The sequence below is a fragment of the Haemaphysalis longicornis genome, unplaced genomic scaffold (genome assembly GCF_048455015.1).
Source record: "Haemaphysalis longicornis isolate Haplotype H1 unplaced genomic scaffold, Haemaphysalis longicornis Haplotype H1 scaffold_5, whole genome shotgun sequence".
Classification (NCBI taxonomy): Eukaryota; Metazoa; Arthropoda; class Arachnida; order Ixodida; family Ixodidae; genus Haemaphysalis; species Haemaphysalis longicornis.
In genome coordinates, this window is record NW_027526385.1 from 85,785,377 (window position 1) to 85,801,436 (window position 16,060).

The 16,060-nt window shown below is 43.8% G+C and overlaps 1 protein-coding gene across 1 annotated transcript in view; it reads left to right on the forward strand.

The window, feature by feature from the left end:
* Window positions 1–931: 931 nt before the first annotated feature.
* Window positions 932–16,060, forward strand: part of LOC144138538 (uncharacterized) — a 39,300-nt gene continuing 24,171 nt past the window's right edge. Inside the window, exons 1-4 of the mRNA XM_077670875.1 lie at window positions 932–1,235; window positions 1,656–1,747; window positions 3,808–3,917; window positions 7,536–7,658. Of these exons, the coding sequence (XP_077527001.1) occupies window positions 935–1,235; window positions 1,656–1,747; window positions 3,808–3,917; window positions 7,536–7,658 (626 nt within the window). The 5' untranslated portion in view covers window positions 932–934. The remainder of the gene's footprint in view (window positions 1,236–1,655; window positions 1,748–3,807; window positions 3,918–7,535; window positions 7,659–16,060) is intronic.

A 16,060-nucleotide genomic window follows, 5' to 3' on the forward strand; every position in this document is an offset into this window, starting at 1 on the left:
TTTCACCCAACGGTTTGGTTACGGTTGGGTGAAATAATTTTGTTCTGGTTCAGTTCCGGTCGTTCCATTCAGTTCAGTTCGGTTCAGTTTATGAGTCATTGAATTAAGACAGACGTAGTCAGTCATGAAAGCCAAGGAAAGCAAAGGGGAGTACGTGGTAGGTCATTTATCAGACAGTTTTAGCACTCCCTATGCTCCATGTTGTACGTGCCTACCGTGTTGACCGGGACGCGTCTGGGCACTTGTGCATTCGTCCCGGTAGGGTAGATTGTTTCGCGGGCCGGCTCTCGCCATTCCCGCGCATTCGTTACAAGGGGGGGGGGGGGGGGGGGCTCGTTCTGTTCCGCGCGCGCAGGCGCAGTCGGGTCCCGGTCAACACTAACTACGGAACAGACGGATCATGCGGAGTGCTAAAACTCTATTATCGTTGAAAAAGGTACAGATTTTTGAAACAAAGAGAGTAGGTGGAGACAAACGTGGCCGCCTGGTGGGATCCGAACCCACGACCTCCAGAACGACGACAATCAGTATAGTACTGGCCTATTAGATTAATCCAACTAATACCATTTGGTCTATTGGACCAATACATGTGACCCTATCAGAACAATAGATTTTGTATTGGTCCTATAGATACTCAAATAGAACCAATACTTAATGGTATTGGACCAATACAAACTTTTATTATAATTTTTGCTAGGGATATCAGTGCCGGTCTGTCACTGGTTCAAAAGGCTCTGTAGCAACATAGCTCGCTGATTCGAATGAAAGGGAGAAAGAGCAAAATTTTCTGATGTAGGTACCCTTTAAAGCTATCGTCTTTAAAACCGTGCGCGCAAAGCTCCTGAGAGCAGCTGCTTCCGCCCCCGCAAACGTCGTCGCTACAGCTCTGAGCGCCAACCGCTTCAAGCGGCCAACGCGGCAATCCGCCAGTCGCATGGTTCTCAGGGAGCTTGGTACGCTTCCCTGTTCTGTGGTACGCTCGCTCCGTTCTGCAACATCATCGGCAGTCGGAAATGTTGCCTTTCCGCCGGCTGATGTGCAGGCCGACCCGTGCTGTCTACTAGCGTGCCTTAATCCCTGCCCAGTCAAGAGTGATTCTTCAGTCCGCCTTGCTATGAGCGCCGGAGACATGGAAGACACCTCGCACATCCAGGCGGAGACAAGTTTCGAAGTGCAGCTCTACATTTACGATCTCTCCAAGGGGCTTGCCAAGACGCTTTCGTCCATGTTTTTAGGTGATCTCTCGCCACTTGCGTTCCATTTTCGCAGCTCCCGGTTTCATTGCACGAATGTCTTTCCTCCCATGACCTTGAAAAAGCTTTCAAAATGCCGTGAGCGTGCAAGCGATGCTAGTTTCCTGCGCTGTGTTTGTTTATACATTCAGCGAATAGACCCCAGCGCAAACCCGGGCACGAAACCGGAGTGGTTGGGCGGTTATAAATAGCCTTTTTGGGCTCTCGCAGTCATCTGATGACATTCGCAGCGTATCAGGTGGTGAATTCTCCGCGATAACGTGCGGATTTATGTTGCCTCCTGTTCGGTCGCGCCGTTGTTTTGTTACCGTACATGATCGGGCGATTCCGAAACTCGTTTCGTACGTTGCCGGTGCTTGCGTCAGTGTTTTCTGACCGTGACATTGGTACATCTTTGTTTAGGAAAGCAGCTGCCCGGTATATGGCATACGAGTATCGTGGCCTATGGCAGGGAGTACTTCTTCGGATCCATGGGCATCGAAAGTTGCGGAGTGGTAAGTTTCTCACATATCGAAGTGTCGCTTGTGTTCGAAGGTGTATAACGAATTTTTTGATTGATTGATTGATTGATTGATTGATTGATTGATTGATTGATTGTAGGGTTTAAGGCGCCGACGCACGCAGGCGATGAGGTGCGTAGTGGAGGGCTCCGGATTAATTTCGACCACCTGGGGATCTTTGACGTGTGCTGAAATCTCTCACACACGGACGTTTTTAATTTTTTTTAATGAATTGAACGGTTTGCAAGATCGATGTCACGGCACTGTTATATTAATTTGTTTGCAGTAATTCTCTAAACAGTTCTTGAAGTTGACGGGCAAAAATATGCTCGGTAATTATTTCTACGTTTAAATAACTCTTGATAAATTGAAATTGTGTGGGCCTTTCAAACGGAAGGGTTTTAGGGAAAAAAAATTCAAGAAAGTCCAGATTTGAAAATTGAGTTTCTAGTTATCGTTGTCAATTCTAACACGATTTTAACCAAAATTAGCACATTTTAATTGCATGAGTGTTTTCTGCCATGGTGGTTGAAAGTTCCAAGTATACGTGGGTTGTGTCCTCAATTATTCGAAAGTTCCTAGAGATTAAAAAAAAACTTGTTTTTGGTATACTCAATGCTGTATAAGCTTGTGCTGCAAATCAGTGAGAGGTAAGAGTGAAATACTGAGCTTGCGAGCTTAACGGTAAATTATTCAGCACATCTAAAAAAAAAGAAAAAAGATTTTTCGAATATCAGAGGTGGGTCAGAATTATTTAGGTGGCTGCAGATATGTCTGGATTGAAGGGACAATGGAGACAAATAACAACTTTGTTCAATTAGAAAAAAAAAACTAGCTGTTGGTAACTCACTCATCAGCTCCGCCCCACTCCAGCCATGAAAGACATTTTTTAACAGAAAAAACCCAAGAAATTAAAAAGAACTTCAAGGTTTCGTGCTACAGTGACGTAGAATACCGCTATGGGGGCAGGAGGGATATACAATGGGCCCGCACTAAAAACATAGTTATCAGTTGCGCTCTTAGTTTTGGACTTGCCACGGACTCCCCTAGAAGCATTCGGGCATTCGTTCTTCACATGTGTTTCTATGCTGAGGGGAATCCTCAGACTACCTGCAGGTTATCCCCTGTGAGGCTGAGATGCACGTTAAATGTTAAATGCGCGTTAGATGAACGTTAGATGCATGTTAAATGCACATCTGTTAAATGCACATTAGCATTCTAGTGATACGACCGAATGGAACTAGATGCCCCACTATCATCACCCAGTCTCGTTTCTTTTTGGTGGTTTTGGTCGGTGGCTGTCAATCACCCAAACAAGATTTTGTGATGTCATAGAGAAATTGTACAAACAAATGGCTGGGGAGTCACCACCGCTTCATATGTTTGCTTCAATATTTCGATTACTGTATTTTCCGGTCTAAAAGTCGCACTTTTGTATAAGTCGCACCCCCCTCAAAACAGCAGTTTTTCCGAGAGAAAAAAAAACCATGTATAAGTCGCATCGGTTTATCAGACCCACCGGTGTACAAAATGCACTTGTTAATCAGGTAAACTTATAGAGGATCAGTTCGTTAGAAAGTTTGGCGCAAGTGCATGGTTGGGGCCCAGACAACAGGACAAAGTCTAGACAACAAACTTGACAAAAATGGTTTATTGATACACACAGATGGCATGTACTTACAGATGGCGTTTAGGCAAAACCATCCAAGGCTTCTTCCTCCAACTTGCTAACAAAATTAATTCATTTAGACCATAGAGCTCTGTCTCTTAACTAGCGCTGACATCACGCAGCACACAGGCACCTTTTCGAGCGCGGACTGTGCACAGCCACCACGTACCCAATTTATTCCATACATAAGTCACATCGGTGGATAAGACGCACCAACAAAAATTTCAGAAAAAACTGCGACTTATACACCGGAAATTACGGTACTTGTTTTAAGTTTGCAACTAAATTAATATATTGTGGTCGTGGCACAGCGGTCTTATTGGTGAACCAAGCTTGTATTGTGTCTTTGTGACCGCTTTAATGATTCAATTTTTTTTTCTTTCAGGGGGAGACCATTCTTAAGGAACCAGACCAAATCCTCAGCCTAGGTCGCACCGAACTACCCTACAGCCTATTCCTGGAGTACATCTTTGCTCTGGGAGAGTCGAGCTACAAGTAGGTCATTCTGCTTCAAAGGTTTTGGGGCTCCGAAACAAAGCAGCACGGAGCTGATAGCTTTGGATCAGCTGCGGAGAAACGAGACCTACTTTTATAGTGGAATGCTGCGAAGGTGTAGTGGCGTTGGCTGCTTTGGCAGCTGCTGTCGAAATTGTGGTGGCTGGAAAACTGTAGGCATTCCAGTGACAAATGCCTGCAGTTTTTTCCTGTTTACGAAGCTCCAGTGGCAAATACCTACACTCTCTCCCCATTTGTTCACAAAGTTCCAGTGGTAAATGCCTACACTTTCTCCCCATTTGTTTACCAAGTTTCAGTTGTAAATGCCTACAGTTTCTCCTTATTTGTTTACAAAGTTCCATTTCCAAATGCCTACAGTTTCTTTCCATTTGTTTACAGAGTTCTAGTGACGGATGTCTACAGTTTCTCCCCGTTTGTTTACAAAGTTCTAGTGGCAGATGCCTACAGTTTTTTTGTTGTTATAAAGTTCCAATGGCAGATGCCTACTGTTTCTTCCTGTTCACAAAATCTCAGTGGCAGATGCCTACAGTCTTTCGTTTGTTTACGATGTACCAGGGGCAGACGACTACAGTTTATTGCTGTTTGTTTACACAGTCCCAGTTGCAAATGCCTGCAGTTCTTCTTTCCTTGTTAATGAAGTTCCAGTGGCAAATGCCTACAGATTTTTTTTTTTGCTTGTTTACAAATGTTTACAAAGAGGTAGCCAATCTATAGATTGTGCCAGCAGTGGGATACTAGCTTCTTTTGAGGCTAAAAGCCCAGTTAATTTACTCTGGGATGAGACACAGAGAAAGGCAAGACAAAACAGCGGTTACATTTAGGGGACTCGTCTTCCATTTGGAAGAGAAAAAAAAAAGAGACCTGTCTACCACCGTGTGACCACAAACTTGTCATGCCCTCGTCAAGTGGTTGTTAATGACCAGATCAACTGCCGGTGTAAAGCAACTTTTCTCTTTTTTCTTCAGAGGTGATGTAAATGGTGTGTAGTTGATGCAGTTTTACACTGTCCTGCAAAGTGTAAAAAACTGTAGGCAAAAAACTGTAGGCATTTGCCACGGGAACTTCATTAACAAGGAAAGAAGAATTGCAGGAATTTGCAACTGGAACCGTGTAAACAAACAGCAATAAACTGTAGTCTTCTGCCCCTGGTACATCGTAAACAAACGAAAAACTGTAGGCATCTGCCACTGAGATTTTGTGAACAGGGAGGAACAGTAGGGATCTGCCATTGGAACTTTATAACAACAAAAAACTGTAGGCATCTGCATACATTGGTCTTTTCCAAATGTGTAATCCAGGTGTTTAAACAATAGTGTGTAGTTTTGCCAAAACGTATCCCAGAACGCATTTCTACCGAGTTTTAATAAGCAAAATGGGCTGTGCTGTATCTGTATACCAGATGCTTGACTTTTAACCAGAGAAAAGTTATTTTACTTACTTATGTGTGAACTGCTTTTCCCATACGATTTATTAAAGGTGCCTTATTGCACCAGAAAGATTAATGATTGACGCAGCAAAGCTTTTAGTGTATGTTTGTCCCTCAAAGCTGGTTGGTTGTAGCGATATTTCCAAGGCAGTATAATTCTAAAAATAGTGCCACAGCTGTTTTATGCGCTTGTAGGACCAGAACTTCTATAGCAGTTGCGCGTTTTCATTTTACTGCAGCTTTTTTGGCTATTTGCCGTGACTGTATTTTTTTCCTCTTTTAGTTGCCATCCCTAACTAGCTGCTCAGTGGGTGTCCTTTGCAGGCCTGTTGCAAAGCTTTGAATAAAGTATGCCCAGCAACACTGAGGGTCACAGAAAATGGCCAGGTGTAGGCTGCAGGGAAATTGTCAAAATTTGATCAGCAAAGAAACACGGCGAAAATACCGTATTTTTTGCCTCTGAAACCCACCTCTGCATATAATCCGCACCCCCACTTTCAGCCTGCCGCAAAAGTAAAAGAAATCCTCGCGTATTGCCCGCACACATCTGATAGAGGAAAGGGCTCGTGCTCAAGCAACGCATCACATACTATGTAGACAGAAAAAGTGTATATTTATCAAGTAGAATACACTGACTGCAAGGCGAAAGTCACAATTTACTCAGTGTCACTGCTCTTCCTAGAGCTATAGCTTGAGCCACAGTCCTCACTGCTATACACAAGGTCATCTTCACGGCACAACGTGCTGTGCCGTGAAGCTGCATTAAAGGAAAAACCCAGCGTATTATTCGCACCCCTACTTTGCCACTGAAATTTCGCATTTTTGGTGTGGGTGGTACGTGCGAAAATACGGTACGTTGGCCACTGTACACCAAAATCGTAAAATTCACTGTGTGTGAATGGCTGCATCAAGCATTTGGTTTACATGGGCGTAGTAGGTAGTATTTTTCGTTAGAATTTTCCTTCTAATTGTGAAATTAGTGAATGTCTCGTCGTCTTTCTTTACTGTCGTTGTCCACGTCGCGCTCTATTTTTCAATCAACTTAGTAAATGTGGTAGTTATTTTTGGCCCGGGAACTAATTTCATAGTCTGAACCATCTAGCTATTATGAATTTAACTGCGGGCTAGTGGAATAAGCTGTTTGAGGAAATGTCGAACCTACATAAACATAACTGCGTACGTTATACGAATCTGGGTGTGCTGATTGTATGAATGTAGTCTAATCTAAAATCTGAGCTGGTTAAATTACGAGAATTTAACTTGTTCTTAACTAAGTAAAGCCTTGTTACAAGAGACACTGTCACAAGAGGTGCTTGGTTATAAAAGACATTTGGAGGCAAGCGGCTTGGTTGGTTTTACAATGTTCGCCATGTTAGCAGCATTGCACACAAGAGACCTTGGTTACAACCGAAGTGTTTCCTACCTCCCTTGAGTGTCTCTTGTAAGGAGGTTTTACTGCACTCTTGTCTCTAAGTGATCATGAATGAGTGTCTCGAAAGCCGCGCATTGCACCCATCTCGTAATATTGGCCTTTTGTGAAGTTGTCGCTAGTGAAGCTACAGCTTGCAGTTAAAAATAGGTTTAACCCTTTCTGCCCTGAATTTTTTTTTATTTCTAGCAAAAAGCTTTTTTTGTGTGTGTTTTCCTTATTATTAGGATCCTATAAGCTTACAAACAAAAATTTGAGCTTGAGGTGCGAGTAATTAGTGATTTAGAAGCACAATATTTAATTAGTTCATTAGGAAGCTAAAATTTTAAATTCCAACAGCAACAAAATTTTTTGTGTTTTCCTAAATTATGGAACGCAGTGAGCCCACGTACAAAAAATAAAGCAGGTATTGAAAGTACTTTTTGAGTTACAGGCATGTAATCGAAGTAGGACTTCGGTCCTTAGGGTTACTCTGACTCCAGTTTGGTCTTCAGTGCAATGCCTTCCTCTCTCCAGCGTTCAGCCGTAGCAAAAAACGAACAGTGGTGATATCAATCGAAAGAGGCATCCTTGAAGAAATATCTCCCAGAAATCTAGCGGTTTTGGTATTGTTGTGGAATTGCTAGATGAATTTTCGTTAATGTCTTAACTATAGGACACCAGGCCTGAAAAGATTAAGGAAATGTTTGTGAATGCAGTGAAGGCTGCGTAAAAGAAAGTTGTTGTTGCACGCACCTTGCAGGCCCCACACGTACGACCTGTTTCGCCACAACTGCAACAACTTCACGCAAGAGGTGGCCGTCTTCCTCACGGGCAAGTCCATTCCGCAGGAGATTCTGGACCTGCCCGACGAGTTCCTCAGCACGTGAGTCTCTCTGGTTTTGTGGCGAGAGCTACAATGGCGGTATTTTGATCGGTCATATGGATTTTGATCCGTCATGTAATCCTAACTATCTCATCAAACACTTCGCCCAGCTCATTTCATCTCGGGAATAGTACATGCCTTGAACTTTATTCCCGTTTCTTTTAGATTGCTGCTTTTAGTGTTCACGTCACTTCATGACTATGCCTATGAACTTTTCTGTACTGTTATTGCGTTATCTCACAAAAGTTTTGTATTACTCGATGTTATGTAACACTTGTCAATTTATTTGCATTCATTGTTCCTGATTGATCATCACGCTGCTGTTTGGTGACTTGTGATGGGGTCGGGACCTCGTCAAGCTGCTTGAGCTTTTAGTCCCGTACTCCTCCTTTTCAAAGGAAATAAAGCTGTCTGTCCGTATTCTCGCCGTTTCGCTGTGGCCGCGAGCTGAGCGGTTCCCTAGCTGGCAGTGGTTCCTAGGGAACCTCTGGTGGCTAGGGAACCTAGCGATTTCCTAGCCGCCGCAGCTCGCAGCACCACTCGCCACGGGAAAAAATAAATAAAAATAAAACGAAAAAATAAAAAGCACACAAAAAAATAAAACGAAGAAAATAAAAAATAAAAAATTTCACATAAGAATGGGTGGATTGGTGGGATTTGTCATCAGATATGGAAAGTGAGTCACAGAGAATGAGAGAAGCCAGGCTTCGTCGTCGGAACAAAACCAAGAGGAGGCAGCAGGCCGAGGCCACGGAGGAAAGACAACCCGCACACAGAAGGGTCGTAATTGTACGGGGAACCAAGCCAAACAATAACGTTAACCGTACCTCTCTCTACGCACACGCAGGCGTAACTGAGTTAGTGCCACAGCCAATTTTTAGCAGTGGAGCTCTTGATGTTTCAGCTCGATCCGTGCCTGGCGCTGCTCAAAACTCTGCACAGAAAAGTGTAGAGGAAAAAAATACTCGGCCAAAAAAGTGCGAGGGGAAATGGTAAGGGGGAAGGAGCCGATAAGCAGGTGTGGGGAGTGCATGCCTCCGTACAAAAACGCTTCGCGGGGTTGGAATCGAACCTGGGTCTCTCGCGTTTTGAAACCGGCGCCTGTACGATTGCGCTATCATCACATTTGGGGCACTCAGCATTTCCTTTTGGATCATTGCACGAGCGTTTGGCTATGGACCTCAGCTGAATTGCAGTGGACTTTTGCTTCGTACTTTGGCAGTTAAAGCTGGTGAAGACCACGAGCTCCGCTGTTGCCTCACTCTTCACATCTCGATTGCGAAGGTGGTAGACATTTTTTCTTGGCGGGACGATGCTGCCTACACACACAAAAGATAAAAGAAAGTCATGCAGGTTTCTTTTTTCTTTAATTCGTCCGAGTGACGACGGCTGCGCAGTGTTCAAAGTCTTGCATGCGATTTCGGTACGAAAGGAATCGCGATCATTGGTGTAAAAAGCGGTGGCGTGTTTTTACTCCAAGATCACAATCGCGGTGCTCGCGCGAAACAGAAGCATGTCATTCCACTTCCCCGCTATCTCGAGGAGCAGGAAGTGAGGCGGAACCCCCCAAGTTAGAGAGAAGAGAGAGAAATAAACTTTATTCCGATACGTACTTAGGAGGGGGCGGTGACTGGTAGTTGCAGTTTGCCGGTGACCAAGGCAACCCGTTCCGTCAGACTTTTTTTGCATCTGCGGGTCGGAGCTACCCAGTGCCGCCTCCCATTGCTCGGTGGTACGGATGATGAGGCCATGACGGCAAAATACAAGTTTGGTTCGGTAAAGAAACTGCCTTGTCATGATTGCAGTGATACCAATTCTATTGCAGACTTCAGACAAGTAATGGAGATATTAGGGAAAACATGTAAAGCAGTGGTGACTTCCCACCCACTTCCAGCGACGTCTCATTACGTCGCAGAGTTTCATTCGCTTGATTGGGGGCTGCCGCTGTAAGCCACCGTTAAGAAACCTGAGGGTACGATTGTAGCTGACCCTTGAATTCTGTTTGGTGGTATCACTTGAGTGCTGATAAGCTGTTAACACACTGATAGTTATGCTTTTAGCGCTGGCCTCAATTGCATCACTCCTGCCCATATTCCATCACTGTAGCGGGAAATTTGAAAAGTTTTCTCGTATTTCTTGCGTTTTTTTCTCTTCAGTTAAAACATCATCTTTCACGGCTGGAAGGGAGCTGAGTGGTCTACCAAAGTGAACAATGTTGTATTTTGTTTTCATGGCCCCTTTAATTAAGAAGAACAGCCCCTTTTGTTCCACTTTTCATCTGGTACGAAGATTCTAAAGTAGTGGGTCACAGTGTGACACACTATAGCAGCGCATCTTCCAAAAGTCAGAACTAACAGCATCGTGTTCAAGGCCAGAAATCACCTGGGACATTGATTGTGTCTGATTTGTTTGACTTATAACATGTAGCACCAGGACGCTACATGATCAAGTGCTGGAGAATGACAACGAAGGGAGAGGAAGTATTGCCCTTGCGTAGCACGTGACACATAGGGGACCTGACAAAAGAAAAGTTGCAATGCATTTTTTTTTTGCCTGTGCATACACACGGGGCGAGAGCTTGTCAAGCTGTCCACAGCAGCTTTTTCTTTTGCCTGTCATGTCTGGTGAAGAAGATAAAATAAACTTTTGTGCTATTCTAGTCCCTCGCTTGCTTCTTTCTACTGCCGTGAGCAAGATCAATAGGGTACATGGAATTGCTCATGGTAGTAGATGGTAAAAGAGCACAGGAGAGGTTGATTGTTTTCTTTTTAGTGCTACAAATGGGCTTTGTTCGGGATAAAACTGGCAAAAAAAGTTTTAAAGTTAACAGGTTAGGTTGCAAGGGACCAGTAAAATGTTTTTAGCCATTTTCTGGGCTAGCGTGTTACCCATTATCCCGTGATCCAGTTGTTCCATTATCTTCCTACCAAAAAAAAAGTGCAGTTCTTCGACCAGATTTAGGGGAAATCCCCAAGGTGGAGTAAGCTTCTACGAAGGAAAGTTTGATTTCCACCTCAGAGCAACGGTGCGGCTACAAAGAAAAGCTGTACAGTTTTCTCAGAAACTTCGCAGTTGAAGAAAAATTCATCGTGGTCCAGCATGTCAACCACTCCTTCGTAGGAACTTACTCCACCTTGGAGATTTTCCTTAAATCTGGTCAATTAACACCTGTCCATCACTTCGAGTTGTTGATCAATTCGCTCTCGCGCTGCAAACTGGCTCGAGCCACCTGGTTGGCTCACTTGGTAGAGCGACTGGTCCGGTTAAGCCGTGGTCCCGGGTTCGTATCCTGGACCAGGACGAATTTTTGTCAACTGCGAAGTTTCTGAGTAAGCTTTGTAGCTTTCCTTTATAGCCGTATGGCTGCATTGAGGTGGATGCCAAACTTTCCTTCGTAGCGTTAGTTCTTCCAGTTAGCTAGTTTCACTGCAGCACACTGTGATGCTACGTGGGGAAGCCATGTTGTGGTCATGGCTGGCTTGGCAGAAAAACAGGCTTTTCTGAGGTTTTCTTTCAGAGTTCTTCATTCGTTCTTTCGTTCTTTCATTTCTTTATTCACAGCTTCTTCATTCATTCTGATTCTGCCCTTAGTGTATATTACACTGCTCAAAATTCCTCGCTTGAAACTTGTCTTAGACTGTGTTGGTCCTCTTTTACTTGGCGCTTTTTGTGGCTTAAAAATGCTGCTTCCCTTCAATTTGGCTTCACCAGAGTGAACATTGGTAGCATCAATGTTGCATATTGAGTTCCGTGGTGTTTTCTTATTTTCAAATTCGGTTTGCATGGCTGGTCCCTTGGTGGTGAGAACAACCAGCAGGACGAATGTCTCTGAAACGTTCATTTGCCCTAAACGCTGCTCGGGTCTTATTGACCGGCAGTGGCATTTCCATAGCTGCGTATTTTATCTGAATTTAGCTTCCTAGGTGCATTCCTGTTGAATTTATTGCTTTGGGGGAAAATTTCTTGTCTTTCGTGTTCACGCTGTTGCGATTCTTTTTTGTTTTTGAACAGTAGGCTCACATTGCATTGCAAATGGCTAAAAACATGATAAAAGACCAAGGTTCATTCCCTATATTTCCTCTATTTTGTTTTAGTTCCTCTATGTAATGCTAACGTAATGTCCTGAGACTGCTTGTTGCTTATTAAGGTGAATGCTTTGAATGTTTAAATGGAAGGTTGCACTCGAATGACCCTGGAGTTGATACGAATGATGCAAAAACCCAAGTAACCAAAGGAAGGCAAACCAAAGCATGCCAGCCATCTATAGCAGATGATTAATGATTGCCAAAATTAATAATTGATTAGTAATTGATAGTAATCAGTAGTAAGGTAGAATTAGGTGGATTTAAATGAATTAGGACATATTCATGATTGATTAGTGATGGATGGCGACAATGAGTGATGGATCAAAGTGGATTCAGGTGGACTAAGGTGGACTTAGGTGAACTTCTTTTTTCCGAAAACTAAGGTTTCATTAATTTTTGTATTTGACCTTTCGATTGAGCGGCCGTGTCTTACACTCCGTTTACATGTACACCAGTTCGTTTACTAATGCCAGGTACATTCCACATAAGGTTTAATGAACTCACTATTTTTGTCTTCGAGTGTAAAAATGTCGCCATGCAGGGATGAATAAGAGTGCACAAAGATTGCGAAGCTGTCGAGACCATTTTGAGGTAACTTTGTCTCTGGTGGAAGTGAAATACAAACACACTCCTGCAAGTGAATTCACTTTTCATTCAAAGGACCTCAGTCGACCTTTTTTGCATAGCAAAAGGCATTCTTTAACCCTTTGAGGGTCGAATTTTTTTGCCAAATGCGACCCCCCAGGGTCCATTTTTTTTATTGTTGATATAAATTCTACGGGCTAATTTTTATTGAGAAGAAATAATCAAAAAAATTTTTTGCGTCACCGTAAAGTGACAAAAAAATCATTTGTGTTGTTACATGCATGTGGTTTATAATGGCGTTACACAAGAAAAATTCTAAATAAGAACGAGAGAGTGACAAGCCTGCACCTTTTGAGTGAATGAAAATCAAATAGACATCAGTTTCGCGGGCGCAAAAAGCACGAAGCGCCCGGAGAACGATACCAAAACCAGCTGCTGCGCACGCCTGGGCGCGTGCGGGTGCGCATGGCCGGATGCTGGAGCGATAGACGGCGCACCGCTCATAAAATACAAAAAAAAGGAGAACAGAGCCTCATCAGTTTCGCAGGCGACCTTGGTATGCGGCAGGCGCAAGAAGCGAGAGGCGCCCGGTGGACGATACCCAGCGCGCCCCCTCGTTAGCGAATGCGCAACCGATAGCCGGCGCGCCGCTGAAGTAAATCACACACAAAAAAATAATAATAATAAAAAGAAGAGCCATCGTCGCAAGAAAAAAAAATTGATGCATTTCCGAAGTGTGGCAGCACATGCCAAGCAAGAGAAGTTGGCGAAAAAGGCGCGGTTTTTAAAGATTCAAGCAATGCCGTACATGTATGTCATTGACCATTTTGAAAGTGTTTGCCAATGCCGTACATGTACGGCCTTGACACTCAAAGGGTTAATGCCACACCCAGAATGCCATCAGCAAAGGAGAAACAGAAGAAAATTCGCATGCATGTGTATTCCCCCCGCCCCATTTGCGAAATCTAGCTCTGTTCGGGGTGCAAAGGCAAAACCAATCAGAGCAGTACAAGCGAAGCTTTCAATTGCTTGAATTCGGTACTCATTGGTGTTCTTGTCTGCTAATGTAAATTCAAAAATGCGCCTGTATTGTTTTCTGGAAGGCATTCTGTGTCTCAATCTTTATTAAACGCATTCCTATCCACAATAATGAACTGTCTGGCTGTGTTGCGTTGGAGGATGAAGAGGAAGCCTGCCAACCCTTTCTTTTTGTGCATGAATAGGCAAAGCTACCTGGAAAACAAGACAGCAGTTCCTTAGGGACCAGAAGGGTAAAAAACAGCCCCTGCCAAGCTTGACGTAACTTAACTGGCAAGCCATTGCATTGGCGGAGAGACTCAACATTTCATAACAATGGGAGAAACCTTCTCTCTTAACTGTCTGTTTATTTCACAGGCTGCAGTCTTTCTAGCGTCTAGGTTGGCAGAGGGGAGGGAGGCTATCTTTGGCGTAACGAGGACCCATTGTGATGCACGAGCGAGCAAAGCAGGATAGGGGGAAGAGTGGAACTGCTCTGAGACTAAACAGGACACATTTTGCATCGTGTTGGATAAATGGAACTGCGTGGGTTCGTATTCATGTTCTGTTTGTTTCACTTGGCTTTAACGATCTAGCCGGCTATGATTATGAAGGCAGACGTGTTTACGGGAGTGGGTTACAGCAGTGATTCTAAACAGTGAGTGTGTCAGGTTTACTTCTGGGCTTACGAAAGGCAGGAAGACTTCAAGGGCACGGCGAGAGAGGAAGAGGGGGAAAGAGGGGTGGAAATGTTTCTTTGAAGCCATTTCTTCTTGTACCCTGCATTTCCTGTTCGCCGGTTTTTGTAAAAGATTCTTGCACGTTTTTAGTTTTTGTTTCTCTGCAAAGCCGTGGTGTTGGGCAGAGAAGCCAAGAGAGAAGTTCGAGGAATGCACATGCTTTGTGGCAAAGCAAATTTGTGCATTCCTTGCTATATGTCTGATGTAATGTAAAGGAGGTCAGTCAGGGGGTTTCACTACTCGGTCATGCTTTGCAGACAGTGCAGTTGGAATGTCTTAGTGGGCGATAATTTGTGAACAAATTGCTTGAACCATTACTCAAGAAAGTGGCAAAATTCCGTACTTAGGTGGTGTTTTATTCATAAAATTTGTTTGCGGTAGTTTTAATGTAAAGATGTGTAAGAGCTCCCGTAAGCTTTATGTAATAGCTTTCTGGACCTTCAGAGGCACTGAAGCTGACCCGATTTTGCAGGGGGGAGGGGTGCTTGGGGTTTTTTAGTATAAATTAGATCATTTGCCCCAAAAGAGAATTAGTCCTGTAGTCCGGGCGAGGCATTCTCTCAGAACGTTACGGTTAATCGCTAATGCGGAAATAGCACCGTAAGAGAACAGCACTATGTACGATGAGATGTCTGCTTCACTGCACAACACGATGTCACCAGAAGTGACGTCGTCCCTTTCTGTAGCATTACATTTGGTCTGTCACTTCCAGAGGTGGCGTGCTTTTTCATGTCCAAGGTTAAATAGTATAGTCAAACCTCGTTTTAATTAAGTAGTATCGTGACAGTAATTTAATTCATTACACCCAATATTTGTTGTAACAGTAGAGCTAAAAATTGGTTCAAGCCAATCGGTAATTTGGCTTTCGCAAAAACCCTTGATACAAAACCGCATTATTTTAATCTTCCAACCTACTATAAAGAAGGCAACCCTTATATTTCTCCTTGTGGCATTTCAAGTTGAGTGAACCAGAACGTGAAACGGGAAATTACAGCAGAACAAAGTTCATTTGACAAAATAGGCCTGCGTTCCTATTTTTTCGAGGAAGGTTGTGATCTTTGTCTGGTGGCTATTCCAAGCACTGAGCATGATGAAGTTTTCCACAGTGTCCATGAACAAAAGGGCCTTTGTACTTCTGCAGTTTCAGATGCTGGAGGGTTTTTCCAAGCAACTTCTTAGCCTACTGGTCAAATATTTCTTCGTTTATATCCGATGGTGCACGTGGCTGTCACAGTTTAGCGTTCATTATAAAGGAATAAGTGTCATTGAAATGAAACGTGACCAACCAAAGATTGTATCTAGTTTGCTATATCCGATAATTCGCTATATCAGTGTTCTTTATAATGAGGTCCAACTGTATTTAACATCATCATTAACCCAACATCCCTGTTGCAGAAACTTATCAAGGATGTGACCATGCAGCATTCTTGCAGTGGCCTTCACATGTCCTCTTGCACAACTCAGTGGGTGGGGGGCATTACAGACAGGTCTCCTGTTGGTTACAGACTCACTGGTGGGGACATCTATTCTCTACATCGCCATTTCATGAACAGAAATTGTGGTCTTTGCTTTAGTGTTGGTTGTTCAATAAAGTTGACCTTGTCGCAATTCTTTTCTTGTTTCTTGTGCGCGGATATAGTGACAACTATGCGTGTGGTTTGGAGGCCTCACTTCAGGCACACAGCTTTCATTGTAAAGGAATTTCTCGTGTGTAAGGGCTAGAAAGGCGAAAAAAATGACTGACGATTACTACGCTCCCTAATGCGAAATTTGGAGTCTTCTCAGTAGCGGTGCATATCTGTTGTGTCTCACGAAGTGATCGTGTTGTCAGCGAACGCACGGCGACATGCGCTACTCTCCCGTTATTTTGCAGTGCTTTGCCACCGCCCAGCATGTTGTTGCAAATCGTATTTGAACCTCCCGCACAAATGTCACATGGTTCGGATGAGCCACAAATGGAGGAGGAGCGTCTGGC